Raw genomic sequence first — 24,607 nt, forward strand, 5'->3', positions numbered from 1 at the left:
GTAGTCGACGACTGTTGTCCTCCGAGCGCTGGATGAACAATTGTCACAGGTTAACACGACTAGATTAGCATGTCTACCTCAATTGACCATTACATATGTACAATAGTTTTAATACTCACTTTTAAACGGCTGCTTTCTTTTAATACCCGATGTGCAGATGTGATATAGGTTTACAACAAAAAAACCGTCGCTGTTTACCGATATCTAATACTTGAAGCAAATTGGAGGCATTGATACCAATGGTGTATAGTGGTGAGCATGGGCCCTAGTGACACCCCCCCCCTCCCTCCCCTTTGCCCCTGCAGCTACGGAATCTGGGCCCCGGTACAGTTGCACCGCCTGCACACTTGAGAGCTGACGCCACTTGTGCGTGTCGCATCTAATAGAAGGCAGCGAGTGTTGTGAATGTGCCCCCGGGGATAACACCTGGTTGCATTGTAATACCTGGTCGTATCGTTGTATACTTGCCAGCATCTCTAGTCTTGTTACTACTGTGCGTTAAATCGCAACAATAAATTTATTTACCGATGACAACCACCACCACCAGCCTGTGTGTAATGCGTTTTAAGTGTTCCGATTCGTCGCGTTCGAACGATTGATACGTTTTCGTAGTCAATACAAGGGTGTGTATTTGTGTTTTAGGCCACGTGGTAGTTATAGGTTAAACAAAGTTCGTCTCGTCCATTCACAAGCCTCCATCACCCAACAATCTTTTTTTTTGCATACAAAAATAAGTTCCACGTAGCACACCCAAAAAATAAAGATGGAGTGCGTCACACCCATATTTAAATTTGCATTAAAATACAGGGGGAGGGGCTTCGTCAGTCGCGGGTTACCACGTCGCGCACGTAGGCCAGGCACCCTTTTGAAAACAAATATTCCACGCCGTGGAATGATTCGCAATTGAAGACAAATCGGATGCACATCCCGATTGTCAATCCAATGCTGAATGAGGGCCCATGCCACCGCGTGGGTCGTGGGCGTTAATTGGCCACACTTCACCACCGCTGGCTCATTGCGAGTTGGTGAATGCAGGGCACAGAAATGTGGTACAGAATAAATAGGATTCCTCGACTGTACTGCCCAAAAAAAGGCGATCTCCCCGATTGTAACTACCCATGTGCCCCTGTGGATCCTGGTGATGATGCACTGCCCTCTGTTGTCCATAACGTAGCGTCGCAGTAGCCTATAACACCTGCTGTGTCCGGATTTCTCCCACCCAAAAGCATTATCCAGGCGCAGTTCTGCTTTGGCTTCTGGGGAAACTGAAAAATATCGGGCACATTCGGCGATTTGATCACAGATTAAAATGCAAGTGCGAGACAAAAAAATGTGGCGTCGTCTCAACTCAAACATTAACTGCGTACAATTTATTAAGTTCAAAATATCAAACAATACTGCGTTGAAATGTATGGCTCAAATTGTGACAACTCCACTCGTGTGTCTGTGTGTGCGCACTCCCTAAAGTTACTAGGTACGAAGAATCTAAAATTATTTAGGATTCGGTGACAACAAAAAGCATCGAAAAAGGCATCAGACAACATCAACACAAACAAGCTACCACCAAAAGTACAGCCTTAATATTTTAAAACGCCCATTAATTGGTTTAACATCGCACGGGGCAGAAATTGCCTATACCCCCCCGTCTTTGAAGCTATGAATATACTCATAGGAAATAAAGGGGTAGGAGGCATTCTTTACCCGTATTGTATCACCTGCATTCAGCACCAAAGGTGGATGTTGTTTTGTTCAGAGAAGCCCGACTTTGAACTCCACCCAGTCCAGGTGTAACGGAGTTGATGACAACTTCAAGTCATTTAAATTTAGGATTATTGTTTTACACTTGCACCTCGTGGGGCAAGTCATGCTCACCGGTCGCATACGACGAGTAACAATCGACACACAACGACGCAGGTATTGACGCTTAGCAGTCAGTGCGATGAAGCAGGTGGTACATAAAAGCACATTTCATTATGAGCGGTGCATTATGGAATGAAATGGGAGCACATAAACAATGTCATTGTTGTAAATTATGAATATGCGCTCCACTCTCTCTATAAGTTATAACAGTATTAAGCCACCGTCCTGCTCCAATAACCAGGTCAATGTAGGTAACGGTGATGGAGCTGAATTCGACGAAAAAATGTAACTACAAATGATAATTGCAGTGTTGGATCAATTGAGAAAAATGAACCAGCAACCCTGTGAAACCTTTACCAAATGTTATCAAGCACTGAAGCACACAGCTACAATGAAAACTACATCCAAAGAAATAACTATGAAACATACAAAAACCTACCACTGCCAAAATAAATACAGTAATGTGCTTCCTCCAATTAACCACGTTCGCAAACCTGGCACACGAACTGCTGCTCGGATGTACGAGACCCACTGGCTGCCAGAACACCGGAGGACTCTTCCAAAACAACACGGCGCTTTCTCACAATCAACAAGTCGACGAACACACTTCACAGGCCCTGGCTACAAACGTCCCACTCAAGCACTGCAGAACCGGTGCAGCACTGCACTTCGCAGAAACGTGATCTTTCTCCGGAGCTCGGTGGGATTAAGCGTTGAATGGGTTCGGCAAGCCGCCACCAGTGGAAAATCAAGGCGGGGGAAAGGCCCGGATTTTCTTCTCCCAAGCCCGTCTGCGATTCTGCATCGATTCGCAGCGCTACTTGTAAGGATTGGGAATGGACTCCTACGGTACCCCCCCCCCCCCCGAGCTACTCTGCGGTATTTGCGGTGGCATAGGACTCCAACGATGAAATTAATCGATATCTTTGCACTTTGGTGAATGTAGCGGCCACTGGTGGCTGCTAGGCGGTGAGAGGAGGGGGTGTCACGTGAACCCATTACATAAAATACAAATTGAAAAACATTGATTGTTTATGCATGCCGCTTCTGTGCATGTGCCGCAAGCTTAAGGATCAATATTGGCAGATCGATGCGATTTGTTAAGCCTCGACTGCATACAGCGCTGCAAGGCCCCTGTGGAGCTGCACACACACAGCCAAGCACACAGCCTCACACCTGGTTCGTTCGCAGCAGCACAAGGAGAGGCAATTGGCGCTTAGAAGCCAGCTGATTCCAGAGCAACAAGGGGGGAGAGGGGAAGGGTGAAGGCTGCCCGCTTCTGAAATGTCGACGCCAAATATGATCAGTCGTGGTACACAACAGGTCGAGTGCAGAGAGCAAACCTGTGAACATGCAAGAGGCATGTGCATTTGCCTTGTGTACGTGGATATTAACAAAAACCCCACAACGATGCAGCTTTTTTATGTTAAGTATAACGTTAACACTGAACGAAGCCGGTTACTACTTTATTGAAGTTGTCAAATGTAGTTGTTTGAGGTTGCTTGGCCTCGGGCCTCCCTCGATACCGAGACTTCCATCTCAAAGCGACCTCCCCCCCCCCCCACTCCTCTCACAGCCCCTTCTAAACGGCGGAGCACAGGAGGGGTGGGGGGGTCAGGAGGATGAACGGGGGGGGGGGGGGGCGACATTCACTCTGCCATCGTCACTCCGCCGCCATCGTTCCCGCCGTCCGCAGCAGCCACCGTTGCCGCGTCGGCCGCCCCCTCGAAGGGGCCGGAGAGCTGGACGTTCTCCTCGAAGGCGTAGTACACGAGCGCGATGAACGCGCACGCCACCACGAAGGCGACCAACCGCGCCCAGACGGGCACGGAGGCCGCCAGCGGCCCGGCGGAAGCGGCCGCCTCGTGGACGGGTCCCGCGATGGGGCCCTGCCCTCGGGGGCGGGAGACGGGGGAGGCGCCGAGGCCGAGCGACGATCTGGACGCCGGGTCCGGGGAGAAGCCGCCCCAGCCGTCCTGGGCGCAGCCGCGGATTGGGCGCCGTCGAGTGGCGCTGTAGAGACGGGAGAGCTCGGTGAGGTCGCCCCGCCACCATCATCATCATCGTCATCGTCATGGTCAATCCACTGGAAAACAAGTAGGCCTGGCCAGGAAACATTGCTACGATGGATGACAGGCGGCAGACAAGACTGGTGACGGGACTGGCAGCCAAACGAGGGAAGACGCTTAAGGGAAAGACCAGCGGAGACGGAGCTACGCGATCGGCTCTTGGGCAGGAGAGAGCCCGTGGCATCGCAGCAGCGCGAGAGGGACGGCGACGGCTCAGCAAGGCCTTCATCAACAGTGGATAGACCACGGCTCACGATAATGAAGATGATAAAGCCACCCACCGAGACCAAGAGTGACTTCCGTATTGACCGTGTGTCCGGCAGAGTGGCATGTGCAGCTACGCTGGACAGCGTGCAGTCCGCGGATCGTGAATGCGAACAAAACAAGTTATTTTATTTTTTACGGCAGCATCGGTTGGTCTATTGGGCAACTCGCCCACGCCACACGAACGTGGAATTTCCACGATTACCTCAGGGTTGCAAACAGGATATGACACCACCTCACACTCATCTGAGTAGCGAACTACTCAGACTTGTTTATCCTGTGTACCTGTGTAGGTGTATGATACGGTTGAACTGGTTTTGATGCAGTCCCACCCTACCCCCTAACCACATTTGGTGGCAGGGGATACGACGCTGTGCTGATGATCCCAAACAACGATGGAACCGGTGCAAAACATCTTGCGAGGGTTACCTCATGGTCATAAAATATGCTTAAATGTCAGCATCATCGAGTGACGGGTCCTGTTAACACTCATTTGATTTTCTTACAAGTCAATGACGAGGTCTCCATAATCTGCACCTGCGTTCTCCGCCTCACCTGTCTCGCGGTACCGGCTGTAATAACGAACGGGTAGTAGTAATGATAACAATTATAGTAAATGACCTTACGAAGCTAACCGATGACCCTTGGTGTAATTGCTTCCCGCTAGACATGTGACGGCGATTCGTGCCCCTTGTGAGTGAACGCATTCTCAATATATTTTTGGGGAGTGGGGGTCTCAATTGACTTTTTAAAAAGTTTTCTATTTTTTTAAACAGTGGCGATTTAGCACCTCTAATTGGCTGCAGAGGTCACAGGAACTCATTACATGGGAGTGTACGATTGGAAAATAATCAATTCGTATACACATTAATGAATGCATGCATCCATGATGAGTATACAAAACCGTCTGACCGATGCATCATTACGTGCCAAGTTCTAACACTGATTTGGCAATCAGCCATGTATACCGCACCTACAATTAGCAACGTTGGCTACGCACGGTACAAAAAAAAGTTCAACATACATACATAGGTATACGAAAGAAGATAACACAATGTGTGCGGTGAGGCGGTAGCACAGTGGTGAGCGGAGCGCGCTATAAACCCGAGCCACCCGAGTTATAATCCGAGCCAAGGCAAACATTAGCGGTGAGCGATATCTGAACTTGTCCTGGGACCCCCCCCCCTCACCTTGAACTAGCACGAGCCAGCGTGGTGAAGTATGGTCAAACAACCACCATGGCCAATGATACGGTGCAGGAGGGCAATCGTTGTGCAGTTGATTAGCAAAAGGGCTGTGAAAATGTAATTAATTTAGTAAAGTAAGCATTAAGTCCCTTTAAGTGGGAACCATAAATCAACCCAATTGCTGAAAACGGGCACGTGTTACGCACAGCGAGCGAACAGGAGCAAAGTGCACGGAGAGTCCCCCCCCACCACTTCCGGCCGCGAGCGACCCAAACGTTTCATCACGGTCTGTCACGGACGCACTGGGGAAGTTGTGAAACGGGCAGTGACATCACTACTGAAAGATTATGAATGAGCAAGCAAGACTATTAAAACGAGCTCGCACATCGTCACCGATACCCTTTGGCACAGTTCTGGTACGTGCCCGGTAACCACCGGGGCGCTGACAGAGTAGCGCGGGTTTTTGAGTGTGCTCACTTGTCAACACCTCGCCCGTTCACATTTTAGCGGTGATACGGCAACGTTGGAAATACGCCGAATCGACCGAGTTAAGAGTTCCGGTTAAAATGTACCCAAGCAAATATTCGCTAGGAATACAAAAAAATGGGATCACGGCAACAACCAGGACAAGAGGTGAAACGTTACATCACATCCCGGCGATGATTTTTGGAGCCAAGATTCAATAAGAGTATAAATGTTTATGTTTTAGCCAATGTAGACTCTCCAGCTGCTGCACGGGGAGAACAAGAACCCCTTACTTACAACAGACACGAATTGAAAAACAGACTCTTGCGCGAAACAATTTGACGCCTGTACCGTGAGCTTAAAGTACTGATATATTCATCGACGAATCGATAAACCCCCCCCCCCCCCCCCCCCAAAACAATTGTGAAAATGTCTTCAATCTTAAAACTTACGAGTGGTGTCGCAAGGCGGTCGAGAGTTTAAGGCTCTTGGCACTAACGGCTGATATTTGCCCTCGTTAATGCCGGCACATGCTGCGAGATTCTCAAGTCATTCGCAGAAAACAGGCGAGAGCCACACGCGACCATGAGTCTCACCTTCAAGGGAGAGACTTGCCGTGCAGGGCAATACAAGAGGCAAGAGAGATTTATGCTTGGAAATACATTGAGAAAAAGAACAACACGTGGATTCGAGGGCACAGGCAGGTTTCATGCCATCATTCGTATGATTGAGAAAAGTAATATGGGGCTTGGCAGGACGCATCAATCAGACGGATGACAGCCGATGTTCGATTAATAATTACGGAGTGGCGGGTAAGGTATGGGACGCATCCGAGAGTACGTACACCGAGGATATGGGAGCGATGAAATCGGTTAGTTTGCAGGTATTAGGTGGATTGTTTTATCGTAGGGTCACGAGAGGTGGCAACAACACCTTCACCCAGCAGTGGATTGATCCTGGTTGATGATGATAAGCGCCAGAAGGCAACTGCGCAACAAAACTCAACGTCACATTTGTTGGCAAAACTAAAAAAACGTGACGTGTGGCAGCGCCCGCCTCACCTTATTCCTGACGGCGAAATAAACAAGTCTGCATCGTTGCCTCCACCAAGCTTCAAGTCCTGAAGAGACAACAATGGAGACAACAGCCACAGGATTACACAGGGCACACGTGCAGAGTGGTTCATCTGCCAACACAGGTAGGCCGGCCTCAACCCTGACCAAAGATCCCCCCGTGTAGCCTGTACAGACCTCTTCGGGCACGTCCGATTAGCACGGTTGGCTAGGCACGGTGCGAAAGAAGTTCAACATACATACAAGTGCCGTTAGCATGCGGCACACCTATGAATGTCGAAGTTCACACGCGCACAGTCCTTTGTGTTAACCCACTGCTGGACGAGGGCTTCACCATGCCATGTGTATGGGCCGTGGGAGTTATTTGAACGTAATTCACCATGCCCGTCAATGCAGGCTGGTGTAAGCAGCAGAGGTGTGGAAAACACAGTACAGAACGACGACGGATTTTGCTTCATTGCCCGCAACTCTATGAAAACCTGTCCGTGCATGGTGGAAACCCATCCAAGCGCCTCTCCACCAGGCCTAAGGCCTGCTTAAGCTTCCTAGATCTCACGAGATTGGGGCACGTTCGGGGGAGGTGATACGGTCATGCTGTAATGCACAAAGAAAACTTGAGCGCTCCAAGCTGTGACGCGCGCATCACATTACGCAGGACACACTATACGAGAGCAATGCGCTACGACGAAAAATAATAGGGCCATACAGCAACATGGAAAAAAACTCGCAAACCATATCAGCTGAAATAAGGCATCGGCGCACAGCAGCAAGTTGCAATCACAGGCCAGAACATAACTGCAGCGCGTTTTACAATTGTCGGAGCAAATTACCCGTTGTGCACATTTAGGAATCGATGCCCAAAGTTTCGGCTCGAGTTACTCGGCACCCAAACCCCCACAACCTTTTCGTTCCCCCCACAAGTGAACAAACGGCTTGCGCAACATCAGAATTGACTTTTCTCCACTGTTGCCACTGCAAAGTGGCAGCTGGCCGTGCCCAGCTCTGCCCTTCCCAGGGCACAAGCACGCACCGGCCTTGACCATGGGAAGGCCCCGGACGTCGGCGGAAAGCGCGACGGCAACAAAACCCCCCCCCCCCCCCAAGCCATCGCCGCCGCGGCTTGTGCAACGCGTGACCGCGGAAGCAAAAAAAAACGCCCCCTCCACCGTGTCGGGAAAATAAGCCCCGCGTGACGCGACCGCTCGCACGTGCAGACAGGACACACGTGAAGAAGCCGCTGTGCGAAGGAAAAAAAAAACCGTCGTAAAGCAACAACTCAAGAGCCCTCTGGCGTGTAGTTCGGATAGTACCACGTGCTTGAGAGCTCCTTCAGAACTTCCTGAAGAAGCTCCCTTTCTCTTGGAATCGAAACCTCGGGGCCATCGTTTTACCAGAGCCACGTGCGGCACGACCCGAAAACACATCGGAGAGCTGTACAACAGCGTGAGCAATCGGGCCGAGCGAGAGTACCGCAAAGTTTTTGCTCTGGTGGGCTTGGCCTTTAAGGGTGCAAGGAGTTGCACGTTTCTGTCTGCGCTCCTGCATCGCTGCAATGTCCTCGGACGATCTTCCCTGCAGGGAGGTTAGACAACGTCAGCGAGCGCCGTTTCCCCCAACGCTCCGGTCAGGCGTCAGGACGACGCCGCCGCAATCAACGGGAGCGGGGGTACGGGGGGGGGGGGGGGGGGGGGGCGCTCGCATTAAAAGGACATAACCTGCATCATGGCCGTGTCCAGCTCGCAGAGCCCTTCGCCGGAATCGCTCTTGGAAAGGGAACGTTCTATTGGAGAAATGTTCTTGCTGTCAAACTGTGGGGGGGGTGTTTAAGAAGGCGAGCGGACGGGAGGAAAAAAACAAAGAACAGTTCAGTCCAGAACCTACGTAAGTTCTCCCCCCCACCCCCCACACATTTGCTTTACGACAGTCTGGCGGTCCTCCCACTTTGATGATTTCGACGAAGGCTAATGTTACAGCAATGCCACCATGAAATGCCATCGTGTAGATTTACAGCCCCTTGTCGATCCACTGCTGGAATAAGGCCTTGCACATGCCGTGCGGGCCCGTTCGTTATTTCACCACGATTCACAACACTGGAGAGCGTGGGGGGGGGGGGGGTCATCAAAGTTGGAAGCAGAGCACAGAAGCACAGTCCAACAATGAATGGGAGCGTAGACGTACAATACAATAGGATTTTGTGGCACTGGCCACCCTCGACACCTGTTGTAACACACGGTGGTCGCCCATCCAATCACTATCCGGGTCTAATCCCGCTTAGCTTCCAAGATTGGACCAGGCTCGGGCGCACTGATCAACATAGCCCCTTGCCTTTTGTACAAGCGTCAAGTACTCGCCTGCCCTACGAGGTGGGAAACGTTTAGGCTGTCGAGCTTTTTCTGGCGCCGCACCGACACAAAATCTTCTTTCTGTGCGGGATGCAAGCGATTATCAGTACATGCATTGTTGTAATATATATAGCTGCGTACAGATGTATAGAAATGTTGCTTTACTCATTTGTTTGGCCAGAATATAGTTACAATGTCTTGATTGGGGGGGAGTAGGGGGTGTGGCCCTGTGAGTCTATAAAAAGGCAATAAAATGTACAAGAGGTTCTTGTCTATGGCTGGGAAGCCTTCAAGTCCTCCACACAAATCCAGTAGTCAGGGAGGTCTGGTGGAAAGGCCCCTACAGTGCTGGCACAAATCTACGTTTGCTCACAAAATATAAACTTGCTGATACCGATATGCATTAGGTAGTTTGAAGCCTCGTTTAAAGACCTGCTGGAACACGCTTTCCAAATACGTGCCAGGTCGCTTCCGTGGATTAAAATGTTTTGTTGTTATAAAAATGGGATATTTAAAAAAATACAGAATTGACATTGAAGGCTATTCTTAAAAATGCAAACGAACTAACCCATTGGCAATAGTTAACCGATGTCATTTGAGGGATTTGTTCGTCCATTTGGGCTCTCAACTGTTAATAAAATGTAATCTATCCATAAAGCTAATACACCTATTTGTGCGCCAGTTTTCAGACAACAAAAGCAGCATGTCATGTGACCCTATGCTGTGGAATCCTCTCCGCAAAATAATAATTCACATTCGTTACTGAAACCTATACGAATTAAATTAGCTTAATTCATTTAAATGCGGATCGCTCAACATAATTGCTACAACTTCTACAGCGCCGGCGTCGCGCGGCAAACCATGGCAAGCCTCTCCTAAGCCTTCAAGAGCTAAAAGTTTTAAATCTTAACGCTTCTAAGCGCGCACACATTTGCCGTCAATCAGTAGCAGTTGTTGTTACTGTGAACTTGAATTCGTCATTTCGTAAAAATTTCGTCGCGGAAGAAAAATGTCGACGAGCCACGACGATCGCGACCGATATAAGCGGACGATCGCTACGATTATCGTGGACCTTACACCATACGATATATATATATATATCGCAGCAGCGCCACGTGGCACGCAAGGCTGCGAGCTCGGGAAAATTATGACTCCTGGGCGGGCGCGGAAATGGAAGGAGAGATGGCAAGGACGGTGCGATTACTGCCGAGAACCAAGGCTCCCAGTCCGACGCGGTGCGGCGGTCGTCTTGCTTGATGGACGGCCTCTGCCAAACGGTGCCACCGCACGAGGAGAGGCTGTCAGGCACGGCGGAGGCCGCTGCTGCCGTCAACCGCTGCTCCAGGCCCTCGGACAGCTGAGCACGCGTGCGCAACAAGCACTACAATTCAGCCAGAGCCCATCCTACAAGCCGCTCTTCATCATTATCACCATCAGCCAGGGTACTATCCCCACTGCCGGATTAGATTACGGCATAGCCAAGCCGTCGGCATCTCTCGCGGTCACGTGACGCGTCGATCCACCTGGCCTCGTGCGCGTGAGCCGATCTCATCACTTCATCGCTGTTCTGGACATCCCCGTTGGGTGCGTGCTCTCGTTTGGCTGCCACTCCGTTGCTAGACTTGACCACCGGATGCCGTGCCTTCTAAGTCGATGTCCTGCCAAAGCCAACTTTCACCCATGTCTGTTCCCCGATGAAATGTTCTTGTCTCTCGCTGCAATTCCTACGCTTCTTTGCGCACTTTTCACCTTCCGCTCCATTTTTGTTGTTGTCAACGTCCGTGTTTCTGATCCAAGTTTCATAGCATGTAGAACAACATTTGCGCAGAACAAACAATGGTCCTCGGTCGCCTGCAAATTTGGTCTCGTCAAACTTGACGCTTGACGTCGGCAGGGTTGGCGTAGGAGATGATCAGAATCAACTGGTAGCAGACCCGTGCAAACCGCAAAGGAGTTGACACGTTTCCTTGCAAACGACAACCACCTGCCCATCAACCAAAACCTCAACAATGTACCTCGCCACCAACTCAAAGTCTCGATATCCCCCCCTTCTCAGATCGCATCGTCACCATCCTAGAATCTCGCCTGGATGCAGAAGAACGCTGGCGAAGTGAGAACAATGCGAACGTCCAGAATGAACACCTCATTCGAGATCCAAACATCGCACCTCCCCTGGCTTTGATAATCTTGAACACAAAAATTCTAGACCAAAACAAAATAACTTAACGCTGTTCACGGTACGGAGGGACGAGATTTCAACCTCTGCTGGAAATATAAACCACGCGCAGTTAGGAAGTGTGAGCGGGTCGGGCGAGGCGGGGAAAAGAGAGAGGTTGAGAGAGCTCCACCGTGGGAGCACAGCGACACAAGCAAGCCGTCATTCACGCAGTCACCAGGGAGATGTCAAAGTTGTCGTCCAGGCCGGTGGGCTGCAAGCTGCATCGCCGCATCGTGCACGGGGTGCTCGCCTGCAAAGAGTCAACGACCTCTGCACCCACGCCGACCCCTCACCACCACCACCACCACCGCGCGCGCGCGAGAGAGAGGGCGAGAGACGACGGCGGTGACGGTGACAATCAAAACCCTCCGCATGGACGACTACGCTTGCGGCCAGGAAAGCGCGCAAGTAATTAAGCGTAATATTTCGCAAGTCGTTAATCGAGCGCAATCTTCGCAGTTTGATCAATTCAGTGCAATCTTCATAAGTTATTTTATTGGCAGGCTGGTTAGACACTGCTTAGCAAGTAAGAAAGTGTGAGCATTTCTTATTGTGCATTCTTACGAGTGCAGTCCATCACTATAGCGCACTATTTTCACGTGGTAAGCTCTTTGGAACAACATTGTTTTAAGTCCCTTGCTAAACCAGCTCAGACTCAGGGATGGATCCCGAACGTGAGCTGGTAACTCTCGTTCCAGATCTTCAGGCCAGAGACCCCGAAAAACCGCACTAGCCGAAAAGTTGTGTATAGTTTCGTGTATAGTTTTGCCAATGTTTGGATGTTCATATTCTGTAATCAACCGAGGTGTGTTCTGGAGAAGGTTGATAACCCACATTCACATTTTACAAAGAGAATATCTACTGGCTTCAATGGAATGCTCATATATTGCCATGCAACGAACTTAACTTTTCACTTCTTCCATCCAATCAATCTGCCCGCTAGATTTCGTGGGTCATCAATTTTTTTTCCACAAAGCCTCGGAGAGATTGCCGACTGTACTTCACACCATTTGTGCACCCAAAAAAAAACCCATTAAAGTGGCAAAAAGTAGGAAGAGTTCACAGCGCTGTGAGACCATGCCCAAACCTAGGGCAAAAAACAACACAAAAACACAGGTAAAGAGGGCGAAATTCGAGCAGAAGCTGTGACCTCGTGTGTTCAAATAGCAAAAGAGATTTGGCTGTGACACTTCCAGCCCCAGGGCACCAGCTAAGCGCACACACACACAGACCGAAGTGCAAGAGACCAAGAGAGAGTAGTGAGAATCTCCTGAAAGGCAAAATCAGGAGCGAAGTAGCTGGGAGCCGCACGCACTGTTGTTATGTCGGTGTTAGCACCGCTAACGGCCAGAGCCATCTGATGGGCAATGGCTCGCCGGTGCAGAGACACCAGGCCCGGCCTCCCCGTGGGGCTGTCCTGCGACGGTCCGGGAGAAGTGTTTTCCTGTGTGAAACCAACAAAGCACCATGGTACGTGAGCTCCGCAAGAAAAATGTGCGGCCGGTCGCAAAGGCTAGGACTCTCCCCCGCACCTCCTCTCCCCGTTGCCACCGTGCGGGGCAGGCGGTCACAATGCCTAGGACCACCCCTACTCCCGGTGCCAACGTGCAGGAGCAATCCAGCTTCCGGCTTTTCTGTGGGTGGTAAAATCTTGCCGTGTCTACAGGAGTCTCCGGATCATAAGACGCTCCGGACAGTAAAGACGCAACACGCCCCCCAAACTTTTGCCCTGTGACCATATGGTTATGCAAATGTGATGGCACACAGGCGCAGAGCTGCCGGGTTAAGAGATGGCACGACAACTTTTTGGGTTTAAAATACAGGAAAATAAAGTGTGTCTGACAATCTGGAAAATATGGTGTGCACACACAGAGACAGAGGTCCCCTGTGTAGCCTTAACAGACTTGGGGAAAGTGCTGTTAGCGAGCAACTATCAAGGCTGGCACGGCACACAATGGGGTGGGTGTCCAACACCATGCCCGATCGCCTTTGTCTCCCGAGTGGCGATGTTTATGACCGAGCAAGGTAGTCATTTGAGGCCCAGGACCAGTTAAAATATATTCAAAACCGATGTTGGCCGCGAGCGGGAATCGAACTCGGGTTGTCAGATTCGTAGCGCGGCACACGCTAACCACACAAAGACACACGTATGTACGTTTTGCTATCGTTAAGAGTTGCATACAGACCTTGGTAGAGTGCGTTGTGAAGGGCGACAGGAAAGACGTCTGAATTGCTTTTTCAGTTTCTTCTCCAGTTTGTTCGTAAACTAACAACAACGGCGACAACGAAACAAATCTGTGAACAAATTCAACTGAGCCAGAAAAACAAATACAATTTCACAGCAGAGTGCCACAAGTTTGCACACAGGCTGCAAGTCACCGCGGCCCCCACGTGATCATCGTCATACTCACCCTCTGCCATCTCGTCCTCCTCCTCGTCCTCGTCCTCCTCCGTGTCGCTGTAGCGATCGGCCTGCAGGCTGCCGTTGACGCCCGAGTTCCCGGCGGCTGCCGTGGATGGGGCGGCGTCGCCGTGCTCCAGCAGCCTCAGCAGCTTCTTCTCGTAGAGCTTGCGCGTCGTGGCTGCACCGCAACGGTGCCAGTGGTTGGGAGAGAGAGAGGTAGACAGAGAGAGGTGTGGTGGGACCACATCTCGACGATCACGTCTGGCAACCCGTCAGCAGCATCATACTTATCTTTTTTAATTGTGTTTTTATTTTATTTGACGAAAGAGCCCAGTATAAAAAGGCACGAACCGTAACAAAGCAGGTAGGGGGGTACAGAAATTTTAAGGACCAAAGCCCCAAACTCGGTGCTCCTGGGTTGTAGGAAGCGGAGGAGATTGGGCTCACTGCCCCACTCGTGGAGTCACTGTCAGCAGCATCATACGTCTATAAAAAATGATAATTTATCCCTCGAGTTTCCTAGCTGGCCGCTGGGCTGGGCTACTCCCCACCCCAACAATAATTCTGCTGTTAGTGGCTGTGAGCCATTGCCACCAAAACTCGCCAGGGATTTTCAGTGTTACAAATAAACATTGAGTTGAATCGGCGGAAAGAGTTCTGAAAAGGTTTCATAATAGATAGCGACACCAAAAGGTCGGAGTAACGAATACAGGGACTGCTATGGTTAATTTAAAATTGCTCAAACTTTTCAACTTGTTCTTCTATGCATGTAATTCGTTCGCCAGAAAATAAACAATATTAACTTCACAATACATGTTACCTTGTAATTTTATTCTGTAAAGAAGTGGAATGCTTCTAGTGCTCCGAGGAAACAGGAGGATTATGAGAAGAGAATGAAAATGACAGCCGCCTCTTATTTCCTGCTGCAGACCAACAGGTTCTCTACTCGTTCATTTAAACAAGCATGATTGCTGATGAGAAACCAGAAGTGGGAACTGGTTCAGATTGTGCTCGCTTAAACAAATTCTATTCGGTAAAATATATCTGAAAAGTTGATCTGCTGAAATGTTTGTTTCTGTACAGTGAGGGAAAAAAGTATTTGATCCCCCTGCTGATTTTGTACGTGTGCCCACTGACAAAGAAATGATCAGTCTATAATTTTAAATGGTAGGTTTATTTGAACAGTGAGAGACAGAATAACAACAACAAAATCCACAAAAACGCATGTCAAAAATGTTATAAATTGATTTGCATTTTAATGAGGGAAATAAGTATTTGACCCCTCTGCAAAACATGACTCAGTACTTGGTGGCAAAACCCTTGTTGGCAATCACAGAGGTCAGACGTTTCTTGTAGTTGGCCACCAGGTTTGCACACATCTCAGGAGGGATTTTGTCCCAATCCTCTTTGCAGATCTTCTCCAAGTCATTAAGGTTTCGAGGCTGACGTTTGGCAACTCGAACCTTCAGCTCCCTCCACAGATTTTCTATGGGATTAAGGTCTGGAGACTGGCTAGGCCACTCCAGGACCTTAATGTGCTTCTTACTGAGCCACTCCTTTGTTGCCTTGGCCATGTGTTTTGGGTCATTGTCATGCTGGAATACCCATCCACGAGCCATTTTCAATGCCCTGGCTGAGGGAAGGAGGTTCTCACCCAAGATTTGACAGTACATGACCCCGTCTATCATCCCTTTGATGCGGTGAAGTTGTCCTGCCCCCTTAGCAGAAAAACACCCCCAAAGCATAATGTTTCCACCTCCATGTTTGACGGTGGGGATGGTGTTCTTGGGGTCATAGGCAGCATTCCTCCTCCTCCAAACACGGCGAGTTGAGTTGATGCCAAAGAGCTCCATTTTGGTCTTATCTGACCACAACACTTTCACCCAGTTGTCCTCTGAATCATTCAGATGTTCATTGGCAAACTTCAGACGGGCATGTATATGTGCTTTCTTGAGCAGGGGGACCTGGCGGGCGCTGCAGGATTTCAGTCCTTCACGGCGTAGTGTGTTACTAATTGTTTTCTTGGTGACTATGGTCCCAGCTGCCTTGAGATCATTGACAAGATCCTCCCGTGTAGTTCTGGGCTGATTCCTCACCGTTCTCATGATCATTGCAACTCCACGAGGTGAGATCTTGCATGAAGCCCCAGGCCGAGGGAGATGGACAGTTCTTTTGTGTTTCTTCCATTTGCGAATAATCGCACCAACTGTTGTCACCTTCTCACCAAGCTGCTTGGCAATGGTCTTGTAGCCCATTCCAGCCTTGTGTAGGTCTACAATCTTGTCCCTGACATCCTTGGAGAGCTCTTTGGTCTTGGCCATGGTGGAAAGTTTGGAATCTGATTGATTGCTTCTGTGGACAGGTGTCTTTTATACAGGTAACAAGCTGAGATTAGGAGCACTCCCTTTAAGAGTGTGCTCCTAATCTCAGCTCGTTACCTGTATAAAAGACACCTGGGAGCCAGAAATCTTTCTGATTGAGAGGGGGTCAAATACTTATTTCCCTCATTAAAATGCAAATCAATTTATAACATTTTTGACATGCACTTTTCTGGATTTTTTTGTTGTTATTCTGTCTCTCACTATTCAAATAAACCTACCATTAAAATTATAGACTGATAATTTCTTTGTCAGTGGGCAAACATACAAAATCAGCAGGGGATTAAAAACTTTTTTCCCTCCCTGTATGTTTCGAGACGGAACTAAATTTTAGATTTAAATTTTACTCGATGCTGCTCCACAACAAACGTATAAAAAATTTAGGAAACAATACTGATTTTTGTATTGAACAGAGCCTCGTCGTTTAGACAGAGTGCTCTTGACAATAACATCTGGCAACTCACTTAAACAAATGCTGCTCGATAACATTGGTCTGGAAAGCCGATAGGCCGATGGACTCTTTTTTTTATATATATATAGATTTTATCTATAATGCACCACAACAACACGTAATGAGTTCATATCTGAATTTGGGCAGTATTTCGGACACAGTGAATTAGAGTTATTTGGCTGCAATAAAATTCCACGTGATAAGCCACTTCGTTGAGCTACCAACGTTGCTTCTGAAAAAGAGCCATATAGCTCAATGGGCCTTACCTGGTAAAATAAAGATAGTATTAGTTTAGAATTTACATATACGTATGTATGCTGAACTTCTTTCGCGCCATACGTAGCCAACCGTGCTAATGAGGGGTGCGGGGAAGGAAAAACTAAACAGAAAAAGCAGTTATAAAGAAATGAGTTTTCAATATAGATTTAAAAGTGCATTGCTCCAGTGGCTTCCTAATATCGGAAGAGCGTTCCAGACAGCAGCAGAAGTGTATCTGAAAGCGCGCGATGCGCTAACCGTCTTTGTTCGATGGCCAGCCAAAAAGCCGCTGTTGCGAGAACGACCGCGACGGTGCCACTGCGCGTTTGTGTTCAGGCTTACCGACAATAGGTCCTGGGCTGACTCCAAACTCCCTGATTTTCCTGGCGAGTTCCGCGTTGGAGAGCGAGGACACATCCACGTCTAGGCCTCCCACCTCCACCTTGCTTGTCATGTCACTCGTTGTGCCGACCTGCTCAGCGACGACCACCGGGGGAGGGGGGGGGAAGGTGGTGGATTACAGCACGGGTGTCACGGCAAACACCGAGCGAGGGCAGGCTGCCACCAGCGAGCCACAGACATGCACACGTGGACAATGCAATGGTAAAGCATGAGCAGCAGTTTCACAAACATCCGTGTCTGCGAGCAAAATTAGCGCCGACCGAATGTACGCGGTGCCCCGGTTTAATGCGCCGTCAACTACAATGACTGCAATACATTTGACTAAATAAAATAGCAACTCAGCTCTGCAGAAAAACTTTCAATTTGATGTCATAGAATTGAAGTATTGTTTTGATATGAACAATAACATTACAGTAAGAAACTTATCGGTCTAAGTTTGTTTTCAATTACAGAAATTATACAGTATATGCGTGAAGTGTTCAAAGTGTGAACTGGAAAATCGCCGAGAAAATAAGTTAAATCCAAGTTTCAAAACATGCAACTTGATGGTACCTTCCCTGTTTCCAGGTTCTTGGCGTTTTTTAAAAAATGAACACCACGGCTATCAATGATGCAAGCAGCGCCACTAATACACCGACTTGGCAAAAGCATGCTTGAGCGCAGTGACTATCGATGTCGGGTTGGCAGAAAAACACCCCGAGATCAAATAAATAACTTCTTCCTGAAAACTTCTCCATCCATCCACCCACACGCGGGCAAAGGTGTCAAAAGCACACCCAATGCTTAGAAAGCAAAGTAAAGAGGCAGGTTTAAGAGGTGACACTGATGACCAAATCACCCGGTGGGCACTCAGTCTCTTCAGAATCTTGAAGCTAAGCAGACTGAGCCAGGATTAGCCTTTGGATGGGCACGCACCATGCATAAAAGAACAGCTGCAGGCTGCTGGTAAGCTTAAGTTGATTTTGTTGAACCAGATGAGAACTCAAAAGAGAGCAGGATAGTCTCATATGTTGTGCAAGGGTGACGCTCGAGTTACAAAAATGACAATAAGTAAAACAAATTAAGCAACGTACAGCAATGAAGCACACGAAAGCCGGGCAAAAACACGTGGGACTACGTGGTGGACACAGCAGTGCAGCAAAATCCATTGTTGTGCCGTACTACGCTCCCTCCATGGATGCTCTCCACCTTCACGATCCCGCACCGACCAGCGTGGTCGAGCACGGTCAAATGACCCTCGTTATTCACCCGGCGTGGGATGGGCCCTCATCCAGCAGTGGATTGACAATGGGCCGTACTTGCACGTGTTGAGGATAGGCAGCGCCTAATTTTGGCTGCTGAAATAGTCCACCCAAGGCACCCTGCGAGTGCGAGGGAGCCCTGCCACCTGTCCCACCAGGCTCCTCACATTCCACGACATTTATATATAGACACAGCTCGTCGTAAAAGTGAGCTTCCCTCACTTCTCCGGTGAACACGTTTCAAACACTATGCCGGGTGGAACCCACCGATGGCTTAGTACGTATGTAGAACTTATTTTGCAATACGTATGCAGAACTTATTTTGCACCATACCTAGCCAACCGTGCTCATTGGAGGTGCGGGCAAAGGACAAACTAAAACACAAAAAGCAATTCAAGAAATTAGCTTTGTATGTACATGTTAAACTTCTTTCGCACCGTACGTAGCCAACCGTGCTAATAGGTGTGGGTAAAGGACAAACTAAAACACAAAAAGCAGTTCTAAAGAAATTCGTTTTCAATCTAGATTCACTGCCCTGTCTCCTGCACGGGCTGGCAAGCTTCCAGCGGCGCAAGCGGTGGCTTTTCACGGCTGACAGTGCTACACGAGATCAGTGAAACCCCTGCTGCAAATGACCACTTTCAATGTGGCATTCGTCATAAACTGGGTCAGAACACAGCTGCAGGAGCAGCAAATGCTTATAGCACAGCGTGCTTCTGATGCAAGGTCAGATCAGATGTTTGAAACGTATTTTAGTTCTTGGTATCTCAAAGGGCTTGGAATTTTAAAATAGATTCCATGATAATCATGCACACGGCACACTGGAGATGTTTTCTGACAGTTTGAGATTATACGTTTCTGCTCATCAATGACAATACGGCTACTTTAAAACACGTGCATTATATTAAATCGTAAATATGCCCCCTTCAGGAAGGTTTGACTGAATCTCGAAGCTCATTTGGGAATTTGGCCAATTCCCTTAATCAGTGTTTGGCAGGCGGGAGACCTAAGTACCCCGAAAAAACCCCCATTTCACAAATAGATTCAAGGATCCATTGCTGTACTGCCATCTCCTGGGTACATTGCAGCCTCAGCAAAGGTAACCAACCCTGCTTAGCATCCGAGATCCGACGCGATCGGGCACAATCAGGGCGATCTGGTCACAAGAAAATCAATATCACGCACGTCAAACCAGACGACAGTGAGAATATTCCCGCCCATGTCTAGTTCAGCAATGTACAACAACCATCGCACACCGCATCAACAGGTCACATGACACACTTACATAAAACCGCAGCTCTAAATTTGGCTGGCACGGTACACCCGCGGCGCACGCGCTCGGTCGCGCACGCCGTGATGTAAGTGCCACCCACGTGCAGAGTACAAAAAGAAATGCATGCAGAGCAACACCAAAACGGCGGTAAGAGCGGCCCGAGCAGAAAACACAACCCCCGGGGGGCTTGCTGACCCCATCCGACGACATGACGCCGCCGCCCGCTCCGTGCAGCGACGGCGTGGCGCTATCGTCCTCCTCGTCGCTCGAGAAGTCGGCGCCACCTGTCGGAGCCACGTGCCGGTGGTACAGCCGCACGTACACCTCCTTCTTGTGCTCTCCCGCCGGCAGGGCCACCTTGTGCGCCACGAGCTCCCGCTTGAGCTTCTCCTTCGTCAGCAGCTGTGGGTCCTCTGCGAAGCCCGGCATTGTTGCCGCCGCCGCCGCCACCGACGCGTTTCCCCTCCTCCGCCGAAGAGCCGACGCAAAACGGGGGCGTGCTGTCGCCCGAAGTTAATCCACCGCGGTAGCACGAGCATGGGCCTGGGCGGACAGCTGTCGGCGCGCTGACATCAGCAGCACCTCGTATCCCCCTCCCCCATTCCCAGAGGCGTGGGGCGTTACGTGAACCCCAGCGAGGGGCTCCTTGGTCGTAGCGGCTGTTGCCAAAGGGAGGGAGTCCCACCCCGCCCTACTTGAATAAAACAGGCGCAGGGAGCGATGACCAACAGTCGTGAGATTTTGCTTTCTCGGTGCAGGTAACAGCGTCACTGGCCAAGCGGAGCTCGACGCATGGGTTGGTGGCCCGTTAAAACAGGGTTTGTGATTTTCCAAAACCTGCTAGGCTCCGAGATGTCCAGCAGATGGGAGTAGAGCAAGCAGGTTTATAAACCCATCGGTGTGGACCTTTGAGGATTATCCTATCGTATGTACGGTAGGTGTTCTAGGAGTGCTCCAAATCCCTCCCACAACACAGAATATTAATTACATTGGTTCTGGCCAAACATCTAAAATACAGGACCATTGGTGGTGGGATGTTTATAGACCTTTCAGAGCCAAGATGGAACCATAACCTATGAAAGCGAACCCTCGAATTATTGGTGGAATGCTTATGCAGAATGTTACGACCCGGGAAAGAATGTTTCCAGGTGACACTGGAAAAAATAATCTGTGCTGTTGGCAGCATGAAAATTTTATTTTGAAGGTGGTCAGGGACCCAAATGAGACAGACAATAAGCGAGGAATATCTTTTCGAAATTGTAATTAATTAAAAGCAATACACCATAGTTTTCACCGAGTGCATATTATTATTATCACTTACACTTTCTGATCCAGGAAAGCCTCACCGAGTCTCACAACTCTTATTCAAGAGGGTCCCATATCATTTATTTGGCAGTAGGGGGGGCTGATTACTATCACCATCAGTAGTTAATGTATATGCACGTGATCTGCCATGTACCTTATATCGCAGGTTCATACACGCAGTTGACAAACCCCGAGAACACTGCCAAGACGAACAGCTGATCTACCTTTAATTGGAGGGATCTTTCCGTTGATGGAAACTCCGACCAAATCCTTCCAAATCCGCCACCTGAACAATCGTGCAGAAGATGTCACCCTCGATATGTGAACCTACTGGACATTTGTGAAAAAATAGCTGTATAGCCCTTCGGATTCCTCCAGTACAAATACATATTCTGATTCCGATTAATATTTCTCTATAGCCGGCTGTTAATTCAGTCACCATACAAGCCAGTAGCGCCCTCGCCTGGGCAGTGAGCAGATCTCACATCACCAAGCGCAAACACAGCTGAATGAACATGTCTGCCCGCGCACGCATTTGTCGGGGGGATAAATGTAACATTTTTTTGTTCCAATTCGGAACGACACTTGCGACTGGGTAACCCGCCAGATATGAACAAATAAAAAAATACCTACGGCCACTACAAAAAAAGTAAATTAAGGTGGGTGGGGGGAAAAAAAGTTGGAAAAAAAATTGCCCACGTTGACCCCGACGTGATTTGAACACGCAACCTTCTGATCTGGAGTCAGACGCGCTACCGTTGCGCCACGAGGTCCCGCGATAGCCCAGGAGCTCCGGAGCGCTTATGACATCGACTCGGCTGGGAGAAAGACCCGGCGCTCATTCATTCTCCACGAGAATTAAAATTAAAACACACTTATTATTATTAACGCGATAAACGATACTCGCTTAGATTATAATTCGTTCCGGAGAGTAAGATGCATGCACACCCCCCCACCCCCGCCCCACGTTTGTGTAATCGAAAAAAAACCATACAACGCGTATGTGGTTCAGCGCATACCGGAGAATAAGACGCACTGCGGGCCACAACAACTGCGTCTTATACACCGGCAGAGCTGCGTAGCTTTTCGCAGTCGTTATCATATCCAGCACGTCGTACAACTCTGCCCCGATTGTGTGCGTTTATGTGTGCGTGTGTCGAGGTGTACCACGGTGCCGTTTGGGCCGTTATATCCGAATGAAACGCATCATCATCATCCTCATCATCCTCCTTACATAAAGACAAAGGATCCACACCTTCCCCCACCCTACCCACCACCACCACCACCGCTCCCTCTCGCCACCGTATAAGCCTTAACAGACTGTTGGGGCAAGCGCCTATGAAGGCCGGAACGCCACCAAGACAACAAGAGACGTGAAGTGTCTGGAGGAGGAGGAGGTGATGTAGGAGGAGGTGATGTAGGAGGAGGTGATGTAGGAGGAGGTGATGGAGGAGGAGGTGATGGAGGAGGAGGTGATGTAGGTGATATAGGAGGAGGTGATGTTGGAGGAGGTGATGTAGGAGGAGGTGATGTTGGAGGAGGTGATGTAGGAGGAGGTGATGTAGGAGGAGGTGATTAGGAGGAGGTGATAGAGGAGATGGAGGAGGAGGTGATGTAGGAGGAGGAGGTGATGTAGGAGGAGGTGATGTAGGAGGAGGTGATGTAGGAGGAGGTGATGTAGGAGGAGGTGGTGATGTAGGAGGAGGAGGTGATGTAGGAGATGTAGGAGGAGGTGATGGAGGAGGAGATGGAGGAGGTGATGATGATGACTCTGGCCCCGCCGCGTGTCGCATCAACATTTGCACCGCAATTCCCGCGCTAAATTCGGACCGCCTCAGACACAAAAGCACTTTTGTTATCTCTGTAACAATTTGGCGCGGTATATATACACACGTGTGTGTGTGCTAAGTAATAAGTCGTCGTCGTCACGGCCCTCCTCACGTCCACGAAGGCGTTAAGACGACTTCACAGCTTCACACATTACCGAGCACATAGTACAGTAGACGCAGCACTGTAACTACCACAAATATAAAGATTCCCCCTTGTGTAGCCTTAACAGAATGTTGGGTCAAGTGCTGTTAGCGAAGGTGCACCAAGTAGTGGGTGTTGTGGGCCAGCAACCACCACGCCCGGCCGCCTTTGTCTCCCCAGTGGCGACGTTTACTGCACACCGCTACGCCGGGTAACTTGTTTAGGCCGAGTCGACCTAGAGGAGGAGGGGAGGGGGTGGGATGAGGTGGCCCAGGTTACCGGTTCAAGAGAATCGTCACAACTCGTGTGTTGGTAGCGCTACCCGCGTTCCGCTACCACAAGCAGCAACAGCCGCCGGGGCCAATCCACTGCTAGATGAGGCATCACACGCACGCCGTGCAGGCCCGTGAAGGATGGGGATGGGCGCAGGGGTGTTTGACCATACTTCACCACGCTGGTTCAAGTTGCGGCTCTTTGCCCATTGTTTGCGGGGTGAGTGCACGACAACGGCATTGTGCTGCGCCTGCCGCTTGGGACGCGTCGGCACGCAGCGAGACGACGACTACGACGCGAGACGGAGCAGTCCAAGAAGCCTCCAGCACGCTTTAAAGTTGCCCGACCGCGGCGTGCGGCGTCAAAGGGTGTTGAGAACGAGGGGGCTGGCACCCGTGGGCCACGCAAACGCGTTAACGCGCAAGCATCGGACGAGCGGAGCGGTGCGAATTCCCGGACCGAGAGATTCTCCAAGTGGGAAGTGTATGAGGGAGGGAGGGAGGGGGATTTCAAAATCGTTACAAAATACACGGCAGCGATCACTTTAAATGGGACGCGTGTGGGAAACGGAGCCCGCCATGCTTCGTCTCTCTCTCGCTCACCCGATAAATGCAGGAGGAAAAACGGCGTGGTGATTGGGGGGGGGGGGGTCACGCTTCTTTCTCTCCCGTCTCTCCCCCTCTCTCTGTATCCTGCTTGGGACGAGCAGGAGCAGCAGCAGCAGCAGCAGACGAGTCGCAACCAACCCAAGCGCGCCGACCTCCCGTGGCGGCAGCCTGCACAGTCGCTTTGCCGGCTAGGCGAGAACCCACGTGGCGGCGCTGCTGCACTTTTTGACCAAAGGAAGAATCCCTCCCCCTCCCCGCCCCGAATCCACAATCGCATCGCCTTCTGTCCGTTCACGAACCCGATGCCTCGGTTTCTAATTACGTCGAGCTCCCCCGCTGTAACGAAATCGTTCCCGCCGCCCCCCTCCCCCCGCCATCGGCGGTTTCGCTCCACGCGCTGTGAACGAATATGGCTCGTGCAAAAGCTGTGGCACAACGCCAATGATGAGTGTTGTCAATTTTGATTTAAAGCTTTCGTGACTGCAGCGATTCATATTCTCGTGACTTTACCGAAAGAACCCAAGAATATGTTGTCAATTTGTTGCCCGTGATCTTCCCGATCGCA

At 49.9% G+C, this 24,607-nt stretch overlaps 1 protein-coding gene and 1 non-coding gene across 8 annotated transcripts; both read right to left on the reverse strand.

Annotated features, from left to right (window-relative positions):
* Nucleotides 1–1,355: 1,355 nt before the first annotated feature.
* LOC116942391 (lamina-associated polypeptide 2, isoforms beta/gamma-like) lies at nt 1,356–24,255 on the reverse strand. Of its 7 annotated transcripts, none has more exons than XM_032954258.2 (12): nt 24,037–24,255; nt 17,312–17,441; nt 13,890–14,060; nt 13,665–13,744; nt 12,794–12,922; nt 11,654–11,728; nt 10,465–10,617; nt 9,270–9,341; nt 8,634–8,726; nt 8,389–8,490; nt 6,907–6,965; nt 1,356–3,873 (listed from the first exon to the last, which is right to left on the reverse strand). In XM_032954258.2, the coding sequence occupies exons 2-12, from the start codon at nt 17,421–17,423 to the stop codon at nt 3,510–3,512; spliced, it is 1,410 nt and encodes a 469-aa protein (XP_032810149.1). In that variant the 5' UTR covers nt 17,424–17,441; nt 24,037–24,255; the 3' UTR covers nt 1,356–3,509. The 7 variants fall into 7 exon arrangements, with proteins under 7 accessions (XP_032810149.1, XP_032810141.1, XP_032810146.1 ...); XM_032954250.2 differs by lacking the exon at nt 24,037–24,255 and adding an exon at nt 20,081–21,400; XM_032954255.2 differs by lacking the exon at nt 24,037–24,255 and adding an exon at nt 18,445–18,877.
* TRNAW-CCA (transfer RNA tryptophan (anticodon CCA)) lies at nt 21,892–21,963 on the reverse strand. The gene has a single exon. It is a non-coding gene; the product is annotated as a tRNA-Trp (tRNA).
* Nucleotides 24,256–24,607: the final 352 nt, after the last annotated feature.

This window comes from Petromyzon marinus, chromosome 14 (assembly GCF_048934315.1).
Source record: "Petromyzon marinus isolate PM22_M1 ecotype Great Lakes invasive population chromosome 14, UKy_Petmar_22M1.pri1.0, whole genome shotgun sequence".
Classification (NCBI taxonomy): Eukaryota; Metazoa; Chordata; class Hyperoartia; order Petromyzontiformes; family Petromyzontidae; genus Petromyzon; species Petromyzon marinus.

Coding starts and splice junctions, on each gene's coding strand:
- LOC116942391 (XM_032954250.2), bottom strand. CDS start 20,314: ATGCCGGGCTTCGCAGAGGACCCACAGCTGCTGACGAAGGAGAAGCTC. Junction 8,727..9,269: donor TTTCCCACCTCGTAGGGCAG/GCGAGTACTTGA, acceptor CCCCCCCCACAG/TTTGACAGCAAGAACATTTC. Junction 8,491..8,633: donor TGGACACGGCCATGATGCAG/GTTATGTCCTTT, acceptor ACCTCCCTGCAG/GGAAGATCGTCCGAGGACAT.